This window comes from Lactuca virosa, chromosome 5 (genome assembly GCF_052849685.1).
Source record: "Lactuca virosa cultivar CGN04683 chromosome 5, Lactuca_virosa_CGN04683_v6, whole genome shotgun sequence".
Classification (NCBI taxonomy): domain Eukaryota; kingdom Viridiplantae; phylum Streptophyta; class Magnoliopsida; order Asterales; family Asteraceae; genus Lactuca; species Lactuca virosa.
This window is the reverse complement of record NC_136430.1, coordinates 281,855,008-281,877,374: the sequence shown is the minus strand read 5'-3', so window position 1 is coordinate 281,877,374 and position 22,367 is coordinate 281,855,008. Positions and strand designations below refer to the sequence as shown.

The 22,367-nt window shown below is 35.0% G+C and overlaps 4 protein-coding genes across 4 annotated transcripts; 3 read left to right on the top strand and 1 right to left on the bottom strand.

Moving 5' to 3' along the window:
* The first annotated feature begins 6,284 nt into the window (after positions 1-6,284).
* Positions 6,285-6,608, top strand: LOC145112821 (receptor-like protein EIX2). Its single transcript, XM_079048951.1, has one exon. It carries the CDS (start codon positions 6,285-6,287, stop codon positions 6,606-6,608), a length of 324 nt encoding a protein of 107 aa, XP_078905077.1.
* A 2,423-nt stretch (positions 6,609-9,031) lies between these two features.
* LOC145112820 (uncharacterized) lies at positions 9,032-10,426 on the bottom strand. Its single transcript, XM_079048950.1, has one exon. It carries the CDS (start codon positions 10,424-10,426, stop codon positions 9,032-9,034), a length of 1,395 nt encoding a protein of 464 aa, XP_078905076.1.
* Positions 10,427-11,213: 787 nt separating this feature from the next.
* Positions 11,214-11,696, top strand: LOC145112819 (calmodulin-binding receptor kinase CaMRLK-like). Its single transcript, XM_079048949.1, has one exon. The coding sequence runs from the start codon at positions 11,214-11,216 to the stop codon at positions 11,694-11,696; it is 483 nt and encodes a 160-aa protein (XP_078905075.1).
* A 5,038-nt stretch (positions 11,697-16,734) lies between these two features.
* LOC145112818 (receptor-like protein EIX2) lies at positions 16,735-18,511 on the top strand. The gene is made up of 2 exons (XM_079048948.1): positions 16,735-17,504; positions 17,572-18,511. The coding sequence occupies exons 1-2, from the start codon at positions 16,735-16,737 to the stop codon at positions 18,509-18,511; spliced, it is 1,710 nt and encodes a 569-aa protein (XP_078905074.1).
* The last annotated feature ends 3,856 nt before the right edge of the window (positions 18,512-22,367 follow it).

The following is a 22,367-nucleotide window of genomic DNA, read 5'->3' as shown; positions in this document are numbered from 1 at the left end:
CAAGTATCTACCATACTTATATCGATGAACGTAGTCTTCTTTTAAAAGCCCTCGTTACTCCCAGTGAGGTATATTAGCCCTATTATATAAATAAAACTAATAAAAGAAAACGGGTTGAACTTGATTCATTATTACAAAAGTAAATCCATGTTATCTAGGTTGTGAGTGTCATGACCATAACTGACTGGATATGGCCCGCAACGGCCGATATCCTTAATGACTTTGTCACCCGTAGACCTGCCAGTCCGACTGTAGCTAGCAGTAAGGTGCGGGATTATCAGTCCCATATAGATCTATACACAACAGTCACGCTCTCCCTACAAGAGACTCTGGTCACAAGTGCTAGTCCTACACTTTGTTTCTTGTGGTGAGTGTTACCAAGGACATGTCTCAAACTTAGACTAACAAATTTACAAGTAATAATATAGAAAATCCTTTTATGATTAATATAAATCCTTTATAAAACGATACCTTTTACTACAAAATTCATAAGTTCATAACTGTATCCACGAGTTGATTTCTAAATCATTTGGTAAAACTGTTTTCCGTGTTAAAAGCATACTAAAAATATAATTATCTTAACAAAATAATATATTTTGAGTACAAGTTTCCTTATACTTTTGCTTGTATTCCCTCCCCCCCCCCCCCTAAAAACATGAAAAACTCAGAAAAACATAGGGGTATGAACTCACCTCGGGTAAGTGGTTTGATTGAAGGATCGATACGAAAAGATGGATGTTCAAGTGAAGCCTTGAATACGATTTGATCCTAATTAACATGTAATGACACATAAACGAGTCAAATGAAGGTATTTCCTTACTAAAAATGATGGAGACCCACTCTAAGGATTTGGGACAACTCACACTAAGTGCTAGGACCTTAAAGGATTGCATGAGGGAGGTGTATGGCCACATTAAAGGTGTGTACGGCCATGGGTATGCGGCCGTACACTCATGATGGAAGGTGCTTTTGAGGTGTTTTCAAGGTCCATACTTGCATCCATGAAGTGTTCTAGGTCCATACTAAGTTGTAGTACAAGTTTAGGGTCTTAAAAACGAGTTTGTGGTCCTTGGGTGTGTGTGTGGTCGCACACGGGAGTGTGCTGCCGCACACAAGGAGTGTGCTGTCGCACAAGGGTGTGTGCGGTCGTACAACCCACACAAAGATGTCCAAAATGTCAAATCTATGGTGTAGCAAGGCTTGTTTCATGTCTAACTCGAATATGGAAGTCCAACTCTCACTTTGGAGGGTCTTTTAGGAGTGTGTGGCCCACCTTATGAAGGTGTGCGGCCGCACTCCTTCAAGGAATGAAGAAGATGATGATTCAAGGCTTAGATCAATAGGTCATTCATGTATGATAAGCTAGGTGATGGAAAACTCACGTTTTTGAGGCCTTGGGAGGGTTTGCGGTTGAAGACTCTTGAGAGAAAAGGAGTAGTGTGCTGCCAAGGAGTGAAAGGAATGAAGGGAAGGGGTCTACCCTTTATATAGGATGGGTGTGTGGCCATGAGGGGTGTGTACGGCCGTACACCCATGTGTGCGGCCGCACACTCCTCCAAGAGGGGTGTATGGTCCGGATTCGACACTATACGACTTGTTGACTCATTCCTAACCTCAACCTTGACTGAAACCAAGCTTAGAACACTTAAATGGACCCTTAAACCGTGCTAGAAGTTAACAGAAACGAGTTTAACATTGATTGAATTGGCTAAGTGTACCAGATAAAAGTTTCGGGTTGTCACATCGGGGGCCTTGATTAATGTTTTTCTTCGTAGATCAAAGGTCGTAGGCTTAGTTACATCCCATTTTGAGTGTTATACGCCCTCGAAGGGTACGTAATAGTGTTTTATAGAGTTGTTACTTCCCTGAAACTAATTAGGGTTTAGAATTTTGAACATTTGAAACTTTCAAGTGTTACTTTGCATTAGGATTTATAGTTTTACATTTTTTAAACATAAAGAAATCCCTAACATATAACACTAGTTGAGTTGACCAGATTGACTTGTTGACCTTGACTTGACCCGAAGCTTGCCGGTTGTCACAGAAGGTGTGTCTACAGATACATCAACAGTTTTATAATATTAGATTCAACAAATATACATCAGTTTGCAATGTAAGTTATTATAATTTAATATGGTGTAATAACATTTTAGATATAATTAATTTTACTAACATTATATATATATATATATATATATATATATATATATATATATATATATATATATATATATATATATATATACAAAGGTAAGTTCAATTGAGAAAAAATAAAAGGTTGAGAATGGGGGAATCATTCTCAGCCAATCAATTTTATATATGTAAATTTTATATATGTAAAGCACATTTAGATTAAGTCATTAAGGATACACTGTTCTTCTGGATCGTTCATCTGTTGTTCTTCAACTGTATCTGTTATTCATTCATCTGGATCGTTCCTCTGTTCTTCATCAACATCATATGTTCTTCATCAAAATCATATGTTCTTCATCAACGTCATCTGTTCTTCATCAACGTCACCTGTTCTTCATAAAAAAACATCAAAAATCATCGTTTATTCATCAAAATGTTGTGATTCATCATCGAAAACATTTATTCGTACTATTAAGTATAATTCGTGATTCAATCTTGTCCAGTTTCGTTGATGTCAAACAAAATCGTTAAACATAATCGATATTTATCGATGTCACATCATTTTGTGATCACCAGTCATTGAAACTTCATCAATCGAACCTTCACCAATATCAAACAACAGATAGCAATCGAAAGTGCATCAACATAACCATATATTTGAAGAATTTTTTTAAAATTGCTTTTTAGGTTTGAAAAACTTTGTTTTTCATACATTTTTTTCACAATTTTTGATCTAAACCTACTGATTATTGATCGATTTTGATAGGATTTGATTTGTGTTGTAATTATTGGCTTCAATTGTTAATTTTTTAGCAAAATTATATAAGTTAATTTATTTGCACGCCTACTGTTCGATGAAATGCATAAACTAAATATATCATGTAAAATATTCACAAGTGAATATGTCTTTATACGAGAATCAATGTATGTCTTTTAAAAACACAGAGGAACTATCTAATTCGTATGTGAATAACATATAGAAATTATATTCACATGTGAATAGATGTAATATTGACAAATGAAGACAGGTAATATTCATAACTGATAACATATTTTTTCGAAAAAATAAAATAAAATAAAAATACATCGTTTTGAGGTCCTAACAAATTTGTAATTCATATGTGAATAACATATAGGAATTATATCCACATGTGAACATATGTAATATTCACAAATGAATATATATAATAATCAAATGTGAATATATATGTATTATTCACAAATGAATAAAATTGTCAATAAAACTAAGAACTACAAAATATATAAAATTAAAGATAAAGAGAGTATTTGATAAGAATATATATTTATTCACATGCAACTAATATTTTTAGGTTAATAAAATAATCATATAAGCATATTTTTTTTATTAATGTTATATTCGTTTGTGAAAAAATGATAATTTTTATTCGGCAAATTAAAAAAAATAGAAAAACGTCATTTTGAGGCCTTAAACAGTCTCGAATGGCCGAAAAACATCGTACGTCACTGCGAAGCTGTGTGTTTTGTAAATCACACCATTTTACATCCAATATGAGAATTTCGTTCAATTCCGAGACTAAACTTCATTGCAACAATTTTTTTTGATGATGTCACTAAATTTTCATTCCTACTAGTGATGACATCATCATGATATATTATTTATTTATATATGAATAAAGTTTAGAAATCATTACGACATATTTACTGATGATGTTCCTAACTACAGTCCCACGAGTAAAAACATGATTATAATATGTTATTTTTATTTATGTTAATAAACAATACATGGTGATTTATTTATATTATGAATACAACCTTTATATATAAAATAAATAATACATTATAAGAATTGGTTTGTGAATAGTTTTTTGTATATTGTAACAAATAATACAATAGGGTGGATCGTCAATGCTCGAAAATGGAAAACTCGATCGCTTTCTTGTTACAAATGGTGTGGTGGATACAATTTTTACTAATATGATGGGTCTGGTTCTTCCTCGGATGTGGCATATCATAGCCCAATTGTTTTTAAAAATGAATCAATTGACTATGGGCCAACGCCTTTTAAACTCTTTCACTCTTGGTTCATGGTTGAAGGATTTAATGATACGGTGGTAGATGCATGGCCAAATTTCATGCAAGGAGAAAATTCTAACAAGTTTATTATTTTCAAAAACAAATTAAAATATGTGAAAGAGAGGTTGAAAGTGTGGCATAAGAATGTAGTCATTCATAATTGTGGTAAACAAGAGACTTCTTGTATAAACTTGATGATATTGATAGGCTGTTGGATGTAAGGCCTGGTTATTCTGATCTGGTTGTTGGTACGATTGATATACTCAAGAAGTTAGCTGATTTGGACAAAATTGAAGGTATGGATGCTGCTCAAAAAAGAGGTAGATGTCCTTTGTCTTTTGACTTTATAAAGAATCAAGAATATAAGCGGATTTGATAAATGAGATAGGTCGAACTTCATTTGTAATCAACATGGAGGTATAGGGTGCACACTCGGTGTGATAATTGTGAACTTGGGCATACAGGGGGGTCCGGGGGCAGTGCCCCTGTGGTTCCAAGGGGTTGCAACAAGGTATATTATATGTTTCTGATTTAGAAATGGCTTGACTTCTAAATTGAAATTTTTTGGATTATCCAAAATTGATTTTGTGATACCCAGGCTATAGGGTCGAAATCATAGATTTTGAAAGTGATTGCAATCACGATCCAAGAAATATCCAAGTATATTGATATTCTCTAGACCCAAGTTCTAACAAGAGAGAGGGAGGGGGGAGAGAGAGAGAGAGAGAGAGATCCCTTCTCTTGTTTTTTTTTTTAAATTATAAAATAGATAAAAATGATAAATTAAAAAAAATAAAGAAAAATGAAAAATAAATATATCGGGGGTATTTTAGTTTTTTTAGTTTTCCGAGAGACCAAAACTACAAGCAAACTAACTCAAAAGGACCACCGATCCAAAAAAAAGTTGTGATTTGGACCAAACCCCCCGAAAAAATACATACCACATGAACCGTTTTTTTTAGTTTTCTCTATGTATAATTTATTTGTTTGTTGAAGTTTTGGAATAACAAAAGTTTGCTTTGCCTAATCAACATGAAAATATGGTCTTTGAAATAATATAGCATTTAATTGAAATGGTGAAAGAGGACGGGCAAAGAGAACTCGATAAGAATTACGATCTTTTGTGTTCTAAATTGCTATTTTAACGGATGGTTGGCTTTCATTTGTGTTTAATTGTAACTAGACAGTAAATTAAATACTATATCTCAAAATTGGAAATTGTTAGGTTGTTGTATAATACTGTGGTTGTTGTTTAACAGTGCATTTTTGTTTATTGGTGCATTGTTGTTTAATATTGTGTTTTTGTTAGAAGGACGTTTTTGTTTATCAATGATAATTTGTTTAATGATTTGTATTTTTTATTTGTGTATTTCGGTATTTATTGGTGCGTTTTCTCAACTTTTTGGTGCGATATTTTAATAGTGCGCTTTTTCACTTTTTGGTGCGATATTTTAATAGTGTGGTTTCTCATTTTTTTGGTGTGATAGTTTAATAGTGCGGTTGCTCATTTTTTGGTTCGGTTTCAAGTTTTCCCCAGATATTTAAAAGTGCAGTTTGCACCATTTTCTAGTGCGGTGGGGGAACCGAACCAACGAATAATGATATTTTTTGATGCAGTATTTGTCGGTGCATGCAGTTCGTTACCCGCACCAATTAATATTATTAACCGTCTTATTACCTCACGTCTGTACTAGTGACACTTATAACACTGATATCTCGAGGAAAACGACCCCACCGGCCCACCATTTGCAAATAGCTATTAGCGAGCCAGACTTGTATTGTTACACTCTATGAATTGAATTAATTAATAATTATGACCGGATGGTTACATTACAACATGCTTGAATATATTCGGATCTGCTGGACCGCTACTGTTTTTGTCCGCCTGTGTAAAGATATTTTAGAAAAGATGTTTCTTTACGTGGTAACATGTAATAGATCCATGATGTGTAAAGTGTACTTTTATTAAGATAAGGGTTAGTGGATGCTTTAGGCAAAAACAGAATTTGAATATTACGTGTTCTGTGCATGGAAATGGCATATATCTATAAATCATATGACCTCATCATTGGTGTCATCGTGAAGACACAGCAATCATGAGTAAGCTATGGATGGGTGGGTTCTTTCTCTTCTTCAGTTTTGCAACCACGAACCTCACTTCTGGTTGCTTTGAACACGAGAAGGCAGCTCTTCTTCGATTCAAACACAGCCTGTCGGACCCTTCTGGTCGACTATCATCTTGGAATGGAAACAACTGTTGCAACTGGCAAGGCGTTGGCTGCAATTATGCAACCCGATATGTTATAAGGCTTGAGCTCGGAACCGATTCTTCTGACGAGAAGTTGGAGGGAAATGAGTTGAATTCGTCCTTGGCCGAGTTGAGTCATCTGAGTTACATTGATTTCAGTGGGAATTGCTAACAATTATCTTGAATACGTGTGGATTTCATTAATAATACAAGTATATATACAAGCTGTGATACATTGGATATGTACGATATCTTCACTAACTAATATCCCAGAATACTAGGAAACATAATTTTGCTGTGATAATAATATAATCTCGGCTAATATACCCCCGCAGTCATATCGGGAGGAGCACGGACGTTGAGGCTGTTTTTGAAGTCATCAAATAGCACGAGAGGTAGACCTTTGGTGAAAATATCGGTGACCTAATAGCGTGAGGGAATGTGAAAAACACAGATTTAACCACGAACAACTTTTTCCCGAACAAAGTGGATGTCAAGCTCAATGTGTTTTGTTCTTTGATGTTGAACAGGATTGCAGGATAGGTATACTGCACTAACATTGTCACGGTAGACGAATGTGGCTTTATTTTGAGGCAAATGAAGTTCTAATAGTAGATTCCGTAGCCTAACATGTTTCGGATACTACATTTGTAACGCCTCTATACTCCGCCTCGGCATTGGATCGGAAAGAGTTGGTTGTCGCTTTGATGACCAAGAGACGAGATTGTTTCCCATGTAGATAGCATATCCTAATGTCGATCGTCTTGTGTCCGGGCACCTTGCCCAATCAGCGTCTGTGTATGCGATAATGGAGTGTGTGGGTGACCAGGTGATGTGCAAGCCGTGATGGAGTGTGCTCTTTATGTAGCGCAATATCCTTTTAAGAGCGTTGAAGTGAGTTGTTCGAGGAGCATGCATGTGTATAAAAATTTGTTGAACGGCATAACAGATATCCGGACGAGTGAACGTAAGGTATTGTAGCGCACCGGCTAGTTGACGGTAATGAGTGCCTCCATCGGATAGAAGAGTGTTGTCATTGTTACTTAACTTGGATTTTGTGTCAACTGGTGTGGATTATGGATGACAGGAACTCATGCCGGCTCTTTCTAGGATTTCGGTGGTATATTTGTGCTGCGAAAGATGAATGGAATTGTTGCTTCGTGTGACTGAAATGCCAAGAAAGTAGCTTAGAGGACCAAGATCTTTCATTGAAAATTCATTGGCTAATAGGTGCATGAATTTTTGGCGTAAGTGAGGTGAGGATGTCACGAGCAAGATGTCATCTACGTATAGAAGTAGGAAGGTTGTATGTGATCCGTTCTTGTAAATGAACATAGAATGATCACATTTGATGTGTTTGAATCCCAAAGTGAACACGTAATCAGCAAATCGTTGGTACCAAGCCCGGGGCGCTTGTTTGAGGCCATATAAAGATTTCTTGAGTAAGCAAACATGGTCCGAATAGGATGGATCTCGAAACCCTGGGGGTTGGTGCATGTACACAGTTTCATGTAGGTTCCCGTGCAAAAACGCGTTTTTCACGTCAAGTTTGTGAATTTGCCATGCATTTGAGAGAGCAATGGAAAGAACTGTGAGTATTGTTGTTGGCTTCACCACAGGACTAAATGTATCCCTACAGTCAATTCCTTCCTTTTGAGACCTGCCATCACAAACCAAACGAGCTTTGTATTGCTCTAAAGAACCATCAGACTTAGTTTTGTGGCGATAAATCCACATACTCCGTACCACATTCATATTCGGATTTTGTGGGACTAACTTCCACGTATTATTGTCAATAAGGGCCTGAAATTCATCGTTCATGGTTGTATTCCAATCCGGATTTTTGAGAGCTTCGAAAAGAGTTTTAGGTAAAGGTGAAATAGACGAAGTTGCATGAAGAATGAAAGGTTGTTTTGGTTTAGAGATGTCGGACAAAAATGTGGAGCCTGGTTGGAACGACGTGAATAAGTAAACTGGATGGGGGGTTTTGGAAATGACGTGTGAGTAGTAGTTGGCGAGGATTCAGAAGAAGAAGACCATAAGGAAGGATGAGGATCTGAGGCAATTTGGGATTGAGGGGAAGTAGGTGATGGTGAAAATGGCAATTTTGAGAATGAGAATATTGTTTCGTCAAAAATGACGTGGCGAGATAGGATGATGGTACGGGTTTGGATGTCATAACATTTATACCCGAGATGGTTGGATGGATAACCCAAGAAAACACGGGGTGATGACCGTTTGTTTAACTTGTGTATAGTAGTAGGACAGGTGAGGGGATAGCAAAGACATCCGAAAGTGCGTAAATGAGAATATGTGGGTTGAAGATTGTATAGAAGGTGAGTAGGTCTGAGTTTATGTAAGAGATTACTTGGAAGAATGTTGAGAAGATAAGTGGCATGTTGAAGGGCATGGTGCCAAAAGCGTAATGGCACCGTGGAGTGAGCAAGAAGAGTTCGCAACACATTATTTATTAAGCGGATTTTTCTTTCCGCTTTGCCATTTTGCGGAGATGTGTGTGGACAAGAGAATCGAAATTGGATGCCATTTTGAGAACAAAATTGATGAAATTTATGATTGTTATATTCGCGGCCATTATCACACTGTATTGTTTTTATTGTAAAATGAAATTGGGTTTTGATGAGTGTGAAAAAATTGAACGAAAGTGGAATAAACTTGAGATTTGTGTGCAAGTGGGTATGTCCACAAGAAATTAGTTTTGTCATCTAAAAATAAGAGATAATATCGATGACCACTAGAACTTAGCACAGGTGATGTCCACAGATCCGTGTGAATTATACCAAACACAAAAGAACAAATAGGAGATAAAGTTTGAGAACTAGAACTAAATTTCAAAGTAGACTGTAAAGAAGATAAAATATCAGATCCCGGATGTCCAAGCCGATGGTGCCATAATTCCTTGGTTATTGCAGCAAAAGTTGTGGTTGTTGTAACTTGGGATGATGAATGAAGTGTGAAAGGATAAAGATCGCCAGAGCTATTGCATCGAAGAATTGGTGTCCGCGTCTGGAAATCCTTCACATCAAAACCGAAAGGGTCAAATTCCACAGAAAGATTATTGTCAGTGGTGAACCGACGAACAGATAAAATATTTTTGATAACATGAGGAGCATGAAGAACATTTTTGAGAATTAAAGGAGGGAAAGGGTAAGGTAAAGTTTGATGTCTGGTACCTTGGATTGGAATAGTGGAACCATTATCGACAATTATATTCCGAAAAGGGCCATTATTTTGATAAGAAGTGAAGTTACCTGAATTATTCGTCATGTGGGAAGTAGCTCCTGTGTCGGCATACCAATTTGTGTCTGGTGGGTGGAGCGACATCGTGTGGAAAGCCTGCTCCAAATAAGTTGGCATGTAGCTGGAGTCAGAGGTAGCATAGCCCTGCTGGGGTCGGCTTCCAAGAAGACCAGGTCCATTAGATGGAGGTCTGGTGTTGCCAAGTTGTTGTGTGGGATACAGACACTGGGGATAGGCCCACGGTGAGTAGTTTTGGAATGCCCAAGGAGGTGGTGTAGACCATGGTTGATAGGAGCGTGTACTAGAACCATAAGTATGTTGAGGTTGATGCGAACCGTTGTTGAAGCCTCGTCCCCTGTTGTTGCTCGATCTACCCCGACCATGACCTCCTCTGCCACAACCTTGTCCACGAAAAGAGGTAAAATCAGGTTGTTGTTGATTGAATCGGTTGTTGTTGTTGTTTCTGGGGTTCGCAGGTGTTGTGGATGTTGTTAAACCGGTTGCGGTGGCGCTGATGTTAGGTGAAGTTGCGGCTGTGGCAGCTTGATGAGCATTGCGAGATTCTTCCATGATTAATTTTGATCGGACTTCATAGAAATCAGGAAGATGAGTGATTTGTTGTGTGAGTATGGCAACGCCAGCGTAACTTTCATTAAGACCGGAAATTAATTGTAAAACGAGCCTTTGATTTGACACCGGGTTGCCCACGTTGGCCAGCTGATCCGCCACCATCTTCATAGCTTGGCAGTAGGAGGAGATGTTGGGATGATGATCAAGACGGGTGGAGACGAACTTGCTGTCAAGATAGACAGCCCTTGAACTTTGATTATCTTGAAAAATATTTTCGAGAGCTTGCCAAGCCTGTAAGGCAGTAGTGTTAGGTTTCAGGATGGTGTGGAGAAGATCGTTGGAGATGGTACTATAGATCCACTGAAAAACAATAGCATCTAGACGAGACCATATTGTAGATTCAGAGGTTGCTGTGGCCTTTTCTGCCTCGGTGGCAGTTGAGGAAGAGGGGGCGGATGGCGGTGGCTTGACTTGAGGGTCGATGTGATTTTCAACCTAGAAAGCACGTCAGTTTATTTTTAACAACTCAGCCCATGAAGTGTATTGACCGTTTTCCATTTCAAGAGTGAATGGAATGAAGTTTCTTATGTTTGTAACAGTGATGGTTGGGTGATTTTTGGGATCCATGGAGGAAGAAGATCAGATAGAAGAAAGAAAGAAGAAGAAGATCGGCGGCTGAGAAGGGTTTTCAGAGGGTTATGGGCTCTGATACCATGCTAACAATTATCTTGAATACGTGTGGATTTCATTAATAATACAAGTATATATACAAGCTGTGATACATTGGATATGTACGATATCTTCACTAACTAATATCCCAGAATACTAGGAAACATAATCTTGCTGTGATAATAATATAATCTCGGCTAATAGGAATTATTTTGGCGGCAACCCCATTCCTGAGTTCATCGGATCGCTGACAAAACTCAGGTATCTGAATCTTTCTTCCATGGGCTTTTCTGGCAACGTTCCTCATTCTATTGGAAATCTATCGAATTTGCGGGTACTTGATCTGAGTAATATGGAACTAGTTGTTGATGATTTCACATGGTTCTGGAGCCTTTTGTCACTCAAATCTCTTGATCTGAGTGAATTGAGCATTGTTAAAGCTCCAAATTTACACAAAGTGCTGTTGTGTATGATTTCTTCTTTACGAGAGTTGAGCTTGTCAGGTTGCAAGCTTTCTAATTCTCATTTCGATCGCATGCATCTTGAATTGAATCTTACACATTCCATCATTCAAAAACTTGATCTTCATTCCAACTTGTTCCACAGAGAGTTCCCTCTGTTTTTACGAAACTTGAGCTCCTTACAAGTTCTTGATCTTTCATTCAACGAACTGAATTCTTCGATTCCGTTCATGAACAACGTTCAAGATACAGGGATCTGTCAGTTGAAGCGGTTGGATCTTTCGCACAATTCTCACTACTAACAAAACACGCCTTTTCCGAGGGACAATTTCCTCGGAAATTCCTAGGAAACCGCTGTTTCCGAGGAAATACCAAGGAAAAGTTGTGCGTAGGTAAAACCCTCCTAGGAAACTTTTTGTGAGGGATTTCCGAGGAAATTTTCGAGGCATTTCCGAGGAAATATGTTTTGTCGGTAGTTCTGAGGAATTTCCAAGGCTATATTTTTCCGAGAAGTTTCCTAGGAAATATATTTCCGAGGAATTTCTTAGGAAATATTTTTCCGATAAATTTTCTAGGATATACATTTCCGAGAAATTTCCAAGGAAATGTATTTCCAAGGAAATGTATTTCCAAGGAATTTCTTAGGAAATATATTTCCGAGACATTTCCTTGTACACTACTTTTTTGAGGAATTTCCTAGGAAGTATTTATTCTGACAGTATTCGCAACAGTTTTTTAGTGACACTTTTATAATGGATTTTCCTAAGCATTTCCGAGGAAACATGAATTAAAAAAAAAAATAAATAAATAAACACAATAAACCAGATTTTTTTTCTGCCCAAAATGTTGAAAAAAATCTAATTCAAATGACCAAATTATGTTTGAAGTTTATATACAAACACAATAAACATATATCTAAAATATTATCCATTACAAAACAACTTCTAAACAAAGGTTTAAAAACAAACATAATATAAATGTCTATACATAAAATAATATAATTGTTTTAAACGGTAATAGTGTTTACAACAATAATCTAAGGATAATTAGGTGGATTGCAAGCTTGTTGCATAGATCAATCTTGATGTTGTATAAGTTACATAACATCTCCACCAAGAAGTCCATTACTCTTCAAAACCAAAAGAGTTGAAATTTATTTGTCATTATGACATCAATTACTCATTCGATATTTGTAAAGTAACAAGAAATTTATTTACCATTAGAACTTGAGGTCCTCCATGCCATAACTTGATCACTACCGGAACCTGGGTCTTCAATGGATCTACAATTAACCAAATATTAAACAACTAACTTTAATAAACAGTGTGTATACAGGCAGTTGATTTGCTACAAATAACTTTAATAAACAGTGGTGATCAGATCACTTGAGATTAATAACTCCAAAATTAAGTTGTTCCTTGGGGTGGCATGTTGTTTAAAAGAATTAGATAATGGCACTTTAGTCATTTTGCATGACTATATATTTAAAATTCATTTCAGAATGATCTAATGTATTTAAGCTAACCGTGTTAACCTCATGTACCAACAGAAAAACAAAACCCCCTAATAAGAGCCAAAAAGAGGTTCCTATTTGGCCAAAAGCAAAGAAAAATTAGAACCACATGGACCATTTCTGCAGTTTACTCAGATAACAAAATAAAAATCTTCTTAATATTTATTAATACTTTCACAAGTATATGATTATGTTAAAAAAAAACAGAAAAGGTTGGACCTACATTATCAATGTTTATGTTCTTTAATTGACAAAAAACTAGTGTTCATTGTCTACATCTCAACATCAATTCCAATTGCTCTCATATAATAATACTTGTAATTTTTAAGATATTTGTTTTGCTCACCAAACTCTGTCCTATTCCCCCTCTTTACATCCATATTCTTCAAACAATCTCTCTGATATACAACTAGCTTTAACCAAATATTAAACAACTAACTATAATAAACAATGTGTACCAGAGCATTCCTTGCTTGGTAGCTGCAACATAAATGGTAGCTTAAGTGATTCACAACCAAATCATTCCTTGAATGAATTTTCACTACCCATCAGGCATCCAAACTGCTTCAGGCAGTTGATTTGCTATGGGGTTAGAGGTTCTCCATTTCACCTACAATGAGACTAAAAGACAAACCGAAATAAATTAAACTCTTAATTTCCCCCAAATAACATTTTCATACTTCTTAGAGACAATAATATAAATAATAATTGAGCTTAAACATCTTACACCGCATCAACAGCAAAAGAAAAAACAGAGTCAAAGACCACAACAAATGTTAATGATTATCTCATCAGTGTTTACTAATCGATTGTTCAAACATACAGTAAGCATTTATATTTATGAATCATATGACTCTATTCAGGCAGATAATTTGATACTTGAGATAGAGAGAGAATGATCAAACCTAGCGTTGGGAGGCAGTAATGACGCTGACAAGGGAGGCGACAAGGGCGTTGACGGACAGAGGCAGTGACACGCAGGACGACGAAGTCACATAAGAAGAGACTGGAGAACGGAGTCGCTGGCCGGACGTTGACTGACCGGTGGTGAAGGGTTGCAGATCGACTACTGCACCGCCTTCAATAGTGAGTTGTGGTGTGGCGTTGAGGGTCGGTTAGGTCAACGAGATAGAGAGAGAGAGAGAGAGAGAGAGAGAGAGAGCAAGATGAGAGAAATCAGAGAGGATGCGTGTTTACCTTACTCCAGTGTGAGTGATCAGCGTGACTGAGAGACGGAGAGAAGGAGTGAGAGATCGGATTGCAAAATGGCGGCATAGATTTCCGGGGTAAACCTAAAACCAGGAAGAGAAGCATTTTGCGGGAACTCAAAATGGTTGAATTTTTTAGAATGCGATTTTAGGATTTAAATTTTTCAAAATTTTTAGGGCGTTTCCTAGGAAGGTCCTCGGAAATACCGAGAAAATAAAGAGGAAATCGAAACATTTGTTTGTGAATATCTTTACAAACATTTATATAATATTATCATTAACTTTAATTAAGATTATTATAACAAATATTATTTTGAATATTATCAAGGAAATCAAACACATTTTTTTCGTTTATTCAAATAACACCATCATTAGGATTATTTTTAGTATGTATGTATATGTATTAATAACAATGTTGTTAATAATAATAATAATAATAATAATTTCATATCTAAATATGTGTTGAAAGATGTAGATTACCGTATAAAATAGTTGGAAAAATAATAAATAATATTCAGCTTTCTCGGAAATACGTAGGAACTTCTGAGCGACTTCCTAGAAAAATAATTTTCTTTTCATTTTTTGGGTTCAAACGCCAGTTTTTTAGTTTTTTTTCTTTGTTATACATAAATTAATTTTAGCTTACCAAGTTATATTTATTATCCACATACATACACAAAAATAAATATATAATAAAAATGAGTGTTTTGACTAATAGATTATGAAAGTGCAAAGGCGTGTATGTATATATATCACATTTAACTGAGTAAGATAAAAGCATTTAATGTATAACAAAGTTGTATAAAATATGGTACGAAAAAAGCAACATTTAAACCCCGTAAAAACAAAAAACAAGTTTTAGTCCTAGGAAATCCCTTGGAAATACCTACGTATTTCCAAAGGATTAGTGACAAATTTTATATTGTGTAGGAAATCCATCGGTATTTCCTATGCATTTCCAAACGATTTCCTATAAACATAATTCGTTTATCATTTTTTTATGTTCAAACATCATTTTTTTGTTCTATATTTTGTTCAAGTTTATTATACACGAATTATTTTTATTTCAACAAGTTCTACACGATATATATACATACATACATGCGTGTACATCATCAGAACCCATTACTCAAAAAATTTGTTTACCATTTTAAATCTATATGTATGTGTATGTGTATAATATGTATAACTTGGTAAGATAAAAGATAAGTTATAACAAAGTTGTACAAAATATGAAATGAAAAAAAAAACAACGTTTGAACTTTGAAAAAATAAAAAATGGGTTTTGGTCCTAGGAAATCCCTCGGAAATACATACGCAATTCCAATGGATTAGTGACCAAATTTATATTGTGTAGGAAATCCGTCGGTACTTCCAACATATTTCCAAGAGATTTCCTAGGAACATAATTCATTTTTCAATTTTTGATGTTCAAATGACGTTTTTTTCGTTCTATATTTTGTTCGACTTTATTATACATGAATTACTTTTATTTGATCAAGTTATACACGATATATACATTCATACATGCGTGCACACCATCAGAACCCATTACATAAAACATTTGTTTATCATTGTAAATTTATATGTATGTGTATAGATGTGTGGTTGTGTATGTGTATAACATGTATAAATTTGAATGATAAAAGTATTTAATGTATAACAAAGCTGTACAAAATTATGGAACGAAAAAAAAAATGTTTAAACCCTTAAAAAACAAAAAAAAAAAACGAGTTTTGGTCCTAGGAAATCCCTAGAAAATACCTACATATTTCCAAGGGATTACTGAGAAATTTTGTATTGTGTAGGAAATCCCTCGGCATTTCATATGCATTTCCAAGTGATTTCCTAGGAACATAATATGGTTTTCATTTTTTTATGTTCAAACGTCGTTATTTTCGTTCTGTATTTTTTTCAACTTCATTATACATGAATTACTTTTATTTAACAAGTTGTATACGTTACATGCATACATACATAGATGTACACCATCACAACCCATTACTCAAAAACATTCGTTTAGCATCATAAATCTATATGTATGTGTATGTGTATAATATGTATAACTTGATAAGATAAAAGTATTTAATGTATAACAAAGTTGTAAAAAATATGAAACGAAAAAGAACAATGTTGGAACCTTGAAAAAAAATAAAAAACAGGTTTTGGTCCTAGGAAATCTCTTGGAAGTACCTATGCATTTCCAATGGATTAGTGACAAATTTTGTATTGTGTATGAAATCCCTTGGTATTTTCTACATATTTTCATTATATATTTTGTTCAATATTGTAGACCGAACGTTTAATATTAAAATGGTAATAAAAAACCTACCAAGGAGTTACCTAAGAACGTTTAATATATATTTATTTCCTAGGAATAGTGTAGGAACTTCTGAAGGACTTCCTAGGAACTTTAAAATGGTAATAAAAAAAACCTACCAAGGAGTTACCTAAGAACGTTTAATGTGTATTTATTTCCTAGGAATAGCGTAGGAACTTCTGAGGGACTTCCTACGAACTTTAAATATATATTTATTTCCTAGGAAAAGTGTAGGAACATCCGATGGTCTTTCTATTGGAAAGCTGCTGTTGTTACGGCAACTAGATTTAAGTTGGAATATGTTGAACGGGACAATACCATTTTCACTAGGACAACTATCGAATCTAAATTTCTTGTTTCTCTCCTTCAATTGGTTGTCTGCACTCCCATTATCGCTAGGAAACCTCACAAGAACCCGGGTGCTTGATATATCCAATAACCATTTACAAGGGCCTCTTCCTACCATTGGAGGACTTTCCAAACTTGATTCTCTTGATATATCCAACAATTATTTATCAGGTATAGTCACTGAAGCCCATTTCACAAACACATCAATGTTAACATCCTTGGATGCAACCTCAAACTACAGGTTGAGCTTCAAGATTTCCCCGAATTGGAAGCCTCCTTTCCAAATAGGATACCTTCGACTTGGATCCTGCAAAATTAACTCAGTGTTTCCACCATGGATTCGAACACAAACAAGACTTAATGTTCTAAACCTTTCAAATACTAGCATGTCTGGATCTCTTCCAGATTGGCTTGGCGATTGGCTTGTCCAGATTCCTCTCACATTCCTGGCTCTCTCCAATAACTTTCTTAACGGTCCATTGACAAACCTTGTATCCAACCACAGCCCAAATTATTCTGCAATATTACGAGATTTGCTTCTTAAGAACAACCTCTTCAACGGATCAATTCCAGAATCGTTACATATAATGGTTCTCGATCTTTCTAGGAATATGCTTTCTGGGACTCTTCCAGAGTGCTTCAGAATTCTCCAAAACCTGAAGGTTCTGATAGTAAGTTCCAACCGGCTCTCAGGTGTCATTCCAACCGGGTTGGCTCTCAGGTGTCATTCCAACCACTCTCGGCAATCTTGGGTCATTATTACGATGGTTGGCTCTAAACAACAATAGTTTCCATGGCGAGCTTCCAAAAACTCTAGCAAATTGCACAAGGTTAGCTTTGTTGGATTTGGGTGAAAACCGATTCTTTGGAAACATACCAAAATGGATTCGTGAAAATATTACGTTTCTGAATATCCTTAGGCTACATAAAAACAGCTTCACAGGTCCAGTTCCTGTAGAGTTGTGTGAATGCTCTGAACTCCAAATCATGGATCTTGGAGAGAACAAATTAACAGGAACCATCCCTCGCTGTTTCCAAAACTTCAGTGCAATGACCGGAGGGAACACGGGTTTAATAACCTCAGATAACTACAATCTTTTTACAACCTCATTTGAGCAGAGTTTGAGCCTGGTAATGAAAGGAGTTGTGCTCGACTATACAGAGACCGTGAGATATGTTGTCAACTTAGACCTTTCGAGCAATAAACTGGTGGGGGAAATACCCACGGAGTTGGTACTTATTTCAGGATTGCTTGGTCTTAACTTGTCTAACAATCACCTCACAGGTCGTATTCCGGATAGAATTGGTGATATGAATTTGTTAGAGTCTCTTGATCTTTCTATAAACCATCTATCAGGGATGATCCCACAAAGTCTGTCGGCATTGACATTTCTTAGCCATCTGAATTTGTCACACAATAACTTATCCGGAAGAATCCCAACAGGAAGTCAGCTCCAGACACTCACTGATCCATCCATATATGCTGCCAATAATGAGCTTTGTGGTAGTCCGTTGCCAATCAAGTGCAGCCGCGATGATGTCCCAGAAACTGGAAGAAGTGCTGAGGAAGATGAAGACGATGATGGCGATGAGAAGATATGGATTTATGGTGCAACATGCGGTTTCACAACCGGGTTTATGGGAATTGTCGCAATTCTGGTGCTTAACAACAGATGGAGACTAGCTTTCTTCAAGTTTGTGGGATTTTACATCGGCAGGAAACTGTGAAACTTAAAAGCAAATTACAATGCTTGATCAAACTTTCAGATTTAGTTTCATGTCTTAAACGAAGGCTTGAACACAAATTAAAGTGGAGTAGATAGAGCAACTCGTCTAAAAGTTCATGGACCGATGGCACCTTATGTAGCAAGCAAGTTTTTTTGTTTTTATTTGGGAAATCTTCATAAAAGTCTCAATATTTACGTAAAAGTTACACTTTAGTCCCAAGATTTTTTTTTTAACAAAAAAGTCCTGAAAACCGGCAAAAATTTGCAGTTTAACCCTTTTTGACCGGTTGAAACCGGTACCAAATTAATTTGGGACTATTTCGTAAACTAACCAAAAATATTGAGACTTTTCTGTAAACAAAAAATATTAGGACTTTTCTGTAAACAAAAATATTAGACTTTTCTACAAAAAAAACCCTTATTATTATTATTATTATTATTATTATTATTATTATTATTATTATTATTAAAAATATAAATAAGTAGTAGGAGGGATACAATGGGAAAACGTGTATTAAATACACTCTTGTTTTCCATATTTCTTTCTTTTCCACAACGATTATGGCATCTTCAAAACCTAAAAAAGAAATATATATTGCTAAGAATCGTAAGCTAAGAAATATATATATATATATATATATATATATATATATATATATATATATATATATATATATATATATATATATATATATATATATATATCATAAGCTAACAAATATACTAATCCGTTCTAAAAAATATTATTGTTAAGAATCGTATTATACCTTCAGAATATGTAAAATATATTCTGCAAGAAACAAATTTTGGTTTGCATCTTAATTTTAAATTCAAAATCAATTACCTAGGCATTGATCCATGAAATGGTTGATAAGAACTAATTCGGTCCAATTGCAACTCTTAACCAATTATCGAACACTTGGTATGCATTACTAGCCAATTTTGAATCAAATCCAGGGGACAACTATAACTCACAACCCAAGATGAACTTCATTATTAAAACAGAAAATATGTCAAAATGAACCAATTATTGTCTACTTAATCACAATATTTCAAATTAATAAACATTAAGAATGAACAATAGAATGAATGAACCCTTCGCAAACCACGAGTGATAACATATGTTGAATGAGTCATTACAATACATTGAAAACACAATATATTTTAAATCCACCAAATCAACAAACATATTATTTGCACCAAATAGTAAATTAATATAAAAAATAATGTAGAAAAGTAATATTTTATATTGAATTGAAGTTAATTACCTTCATTAATCCACATGCCTGCAACCAAAACCTCCGTGAACGAGACTCCAAATTTAAAATACATATCAAATTTTTTCACTCAAAATAGAACTAGTTTAATTTGGATTTCATTTTTGTTTTACTACTTAAAAAAAATATGCAGAGCAAGATGCACAACACCATTGAAGAAAAGAACGAATTTTCGTTTTCCCATTGTATCCCTCCTACAACTATCAACTTGATCTTCTACGTCTACGTTCACCTAGTACTTATTTATATTTTTAATAATAATAATAATAATAATAATAATAATAATAATAATAATAATAATAATAAGAGTTTTGTTTGTAGAAAAGTCATAATATTTTTGTTTACAGAAAAGTCCTAATATTTTTTGTTCATAGAAAAATCCCAATATTTTGGGTTGTTTACGAAATACTCTCAAATTAATTTGGTGCCGGTTTTAGCCGGTTAAAAAGGGTCAAACTGTAAATTTTTGCCGGTTTTCAGGACTTTTTTGTTCAAAAAAAAAATCTTAGGACTAAAGTGTAACTTTTCTGTAAATATTGGGACTTTTCTGAAGATTTCCTTTTTTATTTTGTGGAAATGTTAAATGTTTTTTATGTGGTGTCACTCGTTTCAAGTTTGCCTAAGTTTTTTTCCTTTTTTTTTTTTGGGAAAATGTTAAATGCTTTTTATGTGGTTTCAAGTTTGCCTAAGTTTTTTTTGTTTTTATTTTGTGGAAATGTTAAATGCTTTTTATGTGGTGTCAAGTTTGCCAAATAAAAAGGTTATGTTTGAGTTTAGTTCCGATATAAAAGACATTTGGCTCATTTTCTTGACTTTTTTTTTTTTTTTTTACTTTTCCCATAGATTTCCTACAGACATGTTTGTAACAACTTTCCGACGAGCATCATTTAGTGATAGATTTTTGAAACAATTTTTTTGACAAATTCTGTCATTTATCAGGACTTAAATAATGCATATTTAAAATAAAACATTTAAAACCCAAATTGAAAAATAAAAATAAAACTAAAAATAAATAAAAAAAATCTTAATAAAGTCGACATGTTTGTAACAATATCATTTAGTGATAGATTTTTGAAACAATTTTTTGACAAATTTCGTCATTAATCAGGCCATAAATAATGCAGATTCAAAAGAAATCATTTAAAATCCTTTTTTTTTTTTTTTAAAAAAAAAACATGCCGAAAAATCTAATACAAAAGTTGACTTGTCACAGTACAAGAAATACGAGTATTAGCAGTGACAACCGCTATTAGCGGTGACAACCAAGATTCGCGTTGGTTGTCGCCTCTAATACTCTTCGACCACGATCCGTGTGAAAGTCCAACAGCTTGAACGTCGTTTCGCACATCATCAATAGCGGAGACACCAATCGAGCCGACGGTGTCGCTGCTAATACTCTAAACAGATGGCGCCAAACTTCCCTCCACTCACGCATCGCCACTATTAAGATTATGTCGCCGCTAATACTCTGGGGTCGCCGCTAATACTCTAGACGAATAATATCCCCAGTTTCTTTCGTCTTCTGTTATGTGTTCCCTTCCCATCTCAACACTGATTCTCAGGACGAATAATCTCTAACATCGATTTCGATTTCGCCGGAAATAACCCCAACCCCACCCATCACCGGTGACAGGTAACGATGTGTCGTTTTTTTGTTTTCTTTTACTTTTCTCTTTTCCCCACTAAAAACTCAAATTTGTACTGATTCCTTACCAGAATTTCCAGCTTTAGTGTCGGAATTTGGAGCTCCTACCGGAAAAAATTTGGAACATCACTTATTTGCCGAAATTCTTGCCAGAATTGTGGAACCCTGGGCCGAAATCTTCGAAATTACACCACCACAAGTTCCTTTTCATCTTTTCACTTTAATTTTGTATGTAGAATGTTTATATTGTGTATATATTATATGTATTTGTATGTGTATGAAGTATGTATGTGTATTTGTATCTGTAGTATTTGTGTATGTGTATGACTTTTGAAATTGTATATGTAATTTGTATGTATGGAAAAAAGGAAAAAAAGTAGGTTGTTATAATGGAGAAAAAGTATGATGCTATAATGAATATGTAATATGTGTAGGAGGCATGTTTAAATGTATGTGTATGTATAATATGTGTATTTATGTATGTAATACCAATCGCCAAGGAGTATTTAGTAGTCCTGCAGTCGACAACAATACGTAAGTGGTTAATTTGTATTTTTCTATAAATGTTTATATCGTCAAGGGGTATTTAGTAATCTAATTTTTATGGTGTTTATCATTTTTTGAATATTGGGTGTTCGACGCGGACAAATCAGAGGCATTGGGCGTAAACCTCCAACAGTTGTGTCTATGTACGATCAGGAACAACCATTGCACCTGGTTGTGCAAAGGTGCTCTCTTTGTGTAAATGTGCTACTTGGTTATAACTAAAGGTTCTCTTAGTGAGAAGGTGTTTCTATCATGGTTATGACATCACAGGTGCATGGCTGGTAGTCATGCACATCTCTCAAGGATGAAGGCTCTGAAACTCATGGAGACGTGTGATTAGTTGACACCTTTCAAGTGCATATGGACTGGGCTTAGCCCATTAGGATTTT

Coding starts and splice junctions, on each gene's coding strand:
- LOC145112821 (XM_079048951.1), top strand. CDS start 6,285: ATGAGTAAGCTATGGATGGGTGGGTTCTTTCTCTTCTTCAGTTTTGCA.
- LOC145112820 (XM_079048950.1), bottom strand. CDS start 10,426: ATGGTGGCGGATCAGCTGGCCAACGTGGGCAACCCGGTGTCAAATCAA.
- LOC145112819 (XM_079048949.1), top strand. CDS start 11,214: ATGGGCTTTTCTGGCAACGTTCCTCATTCTATTGGAAATCTATCGAAT.
- LOC145112818 (XM_079048948.1), top strand. CDS start 16,735: ATGTTGAACGGGACAATACCATTTTCACTAGGACAACTATCGAATCTA. Junction 17,505..17,571: donor CCAACCGGGTTGGCTCTCAG/GTGTCATTCCAA, acceptor AAACAACAATAG/TTTCCATGGCGAGCTTCCAA.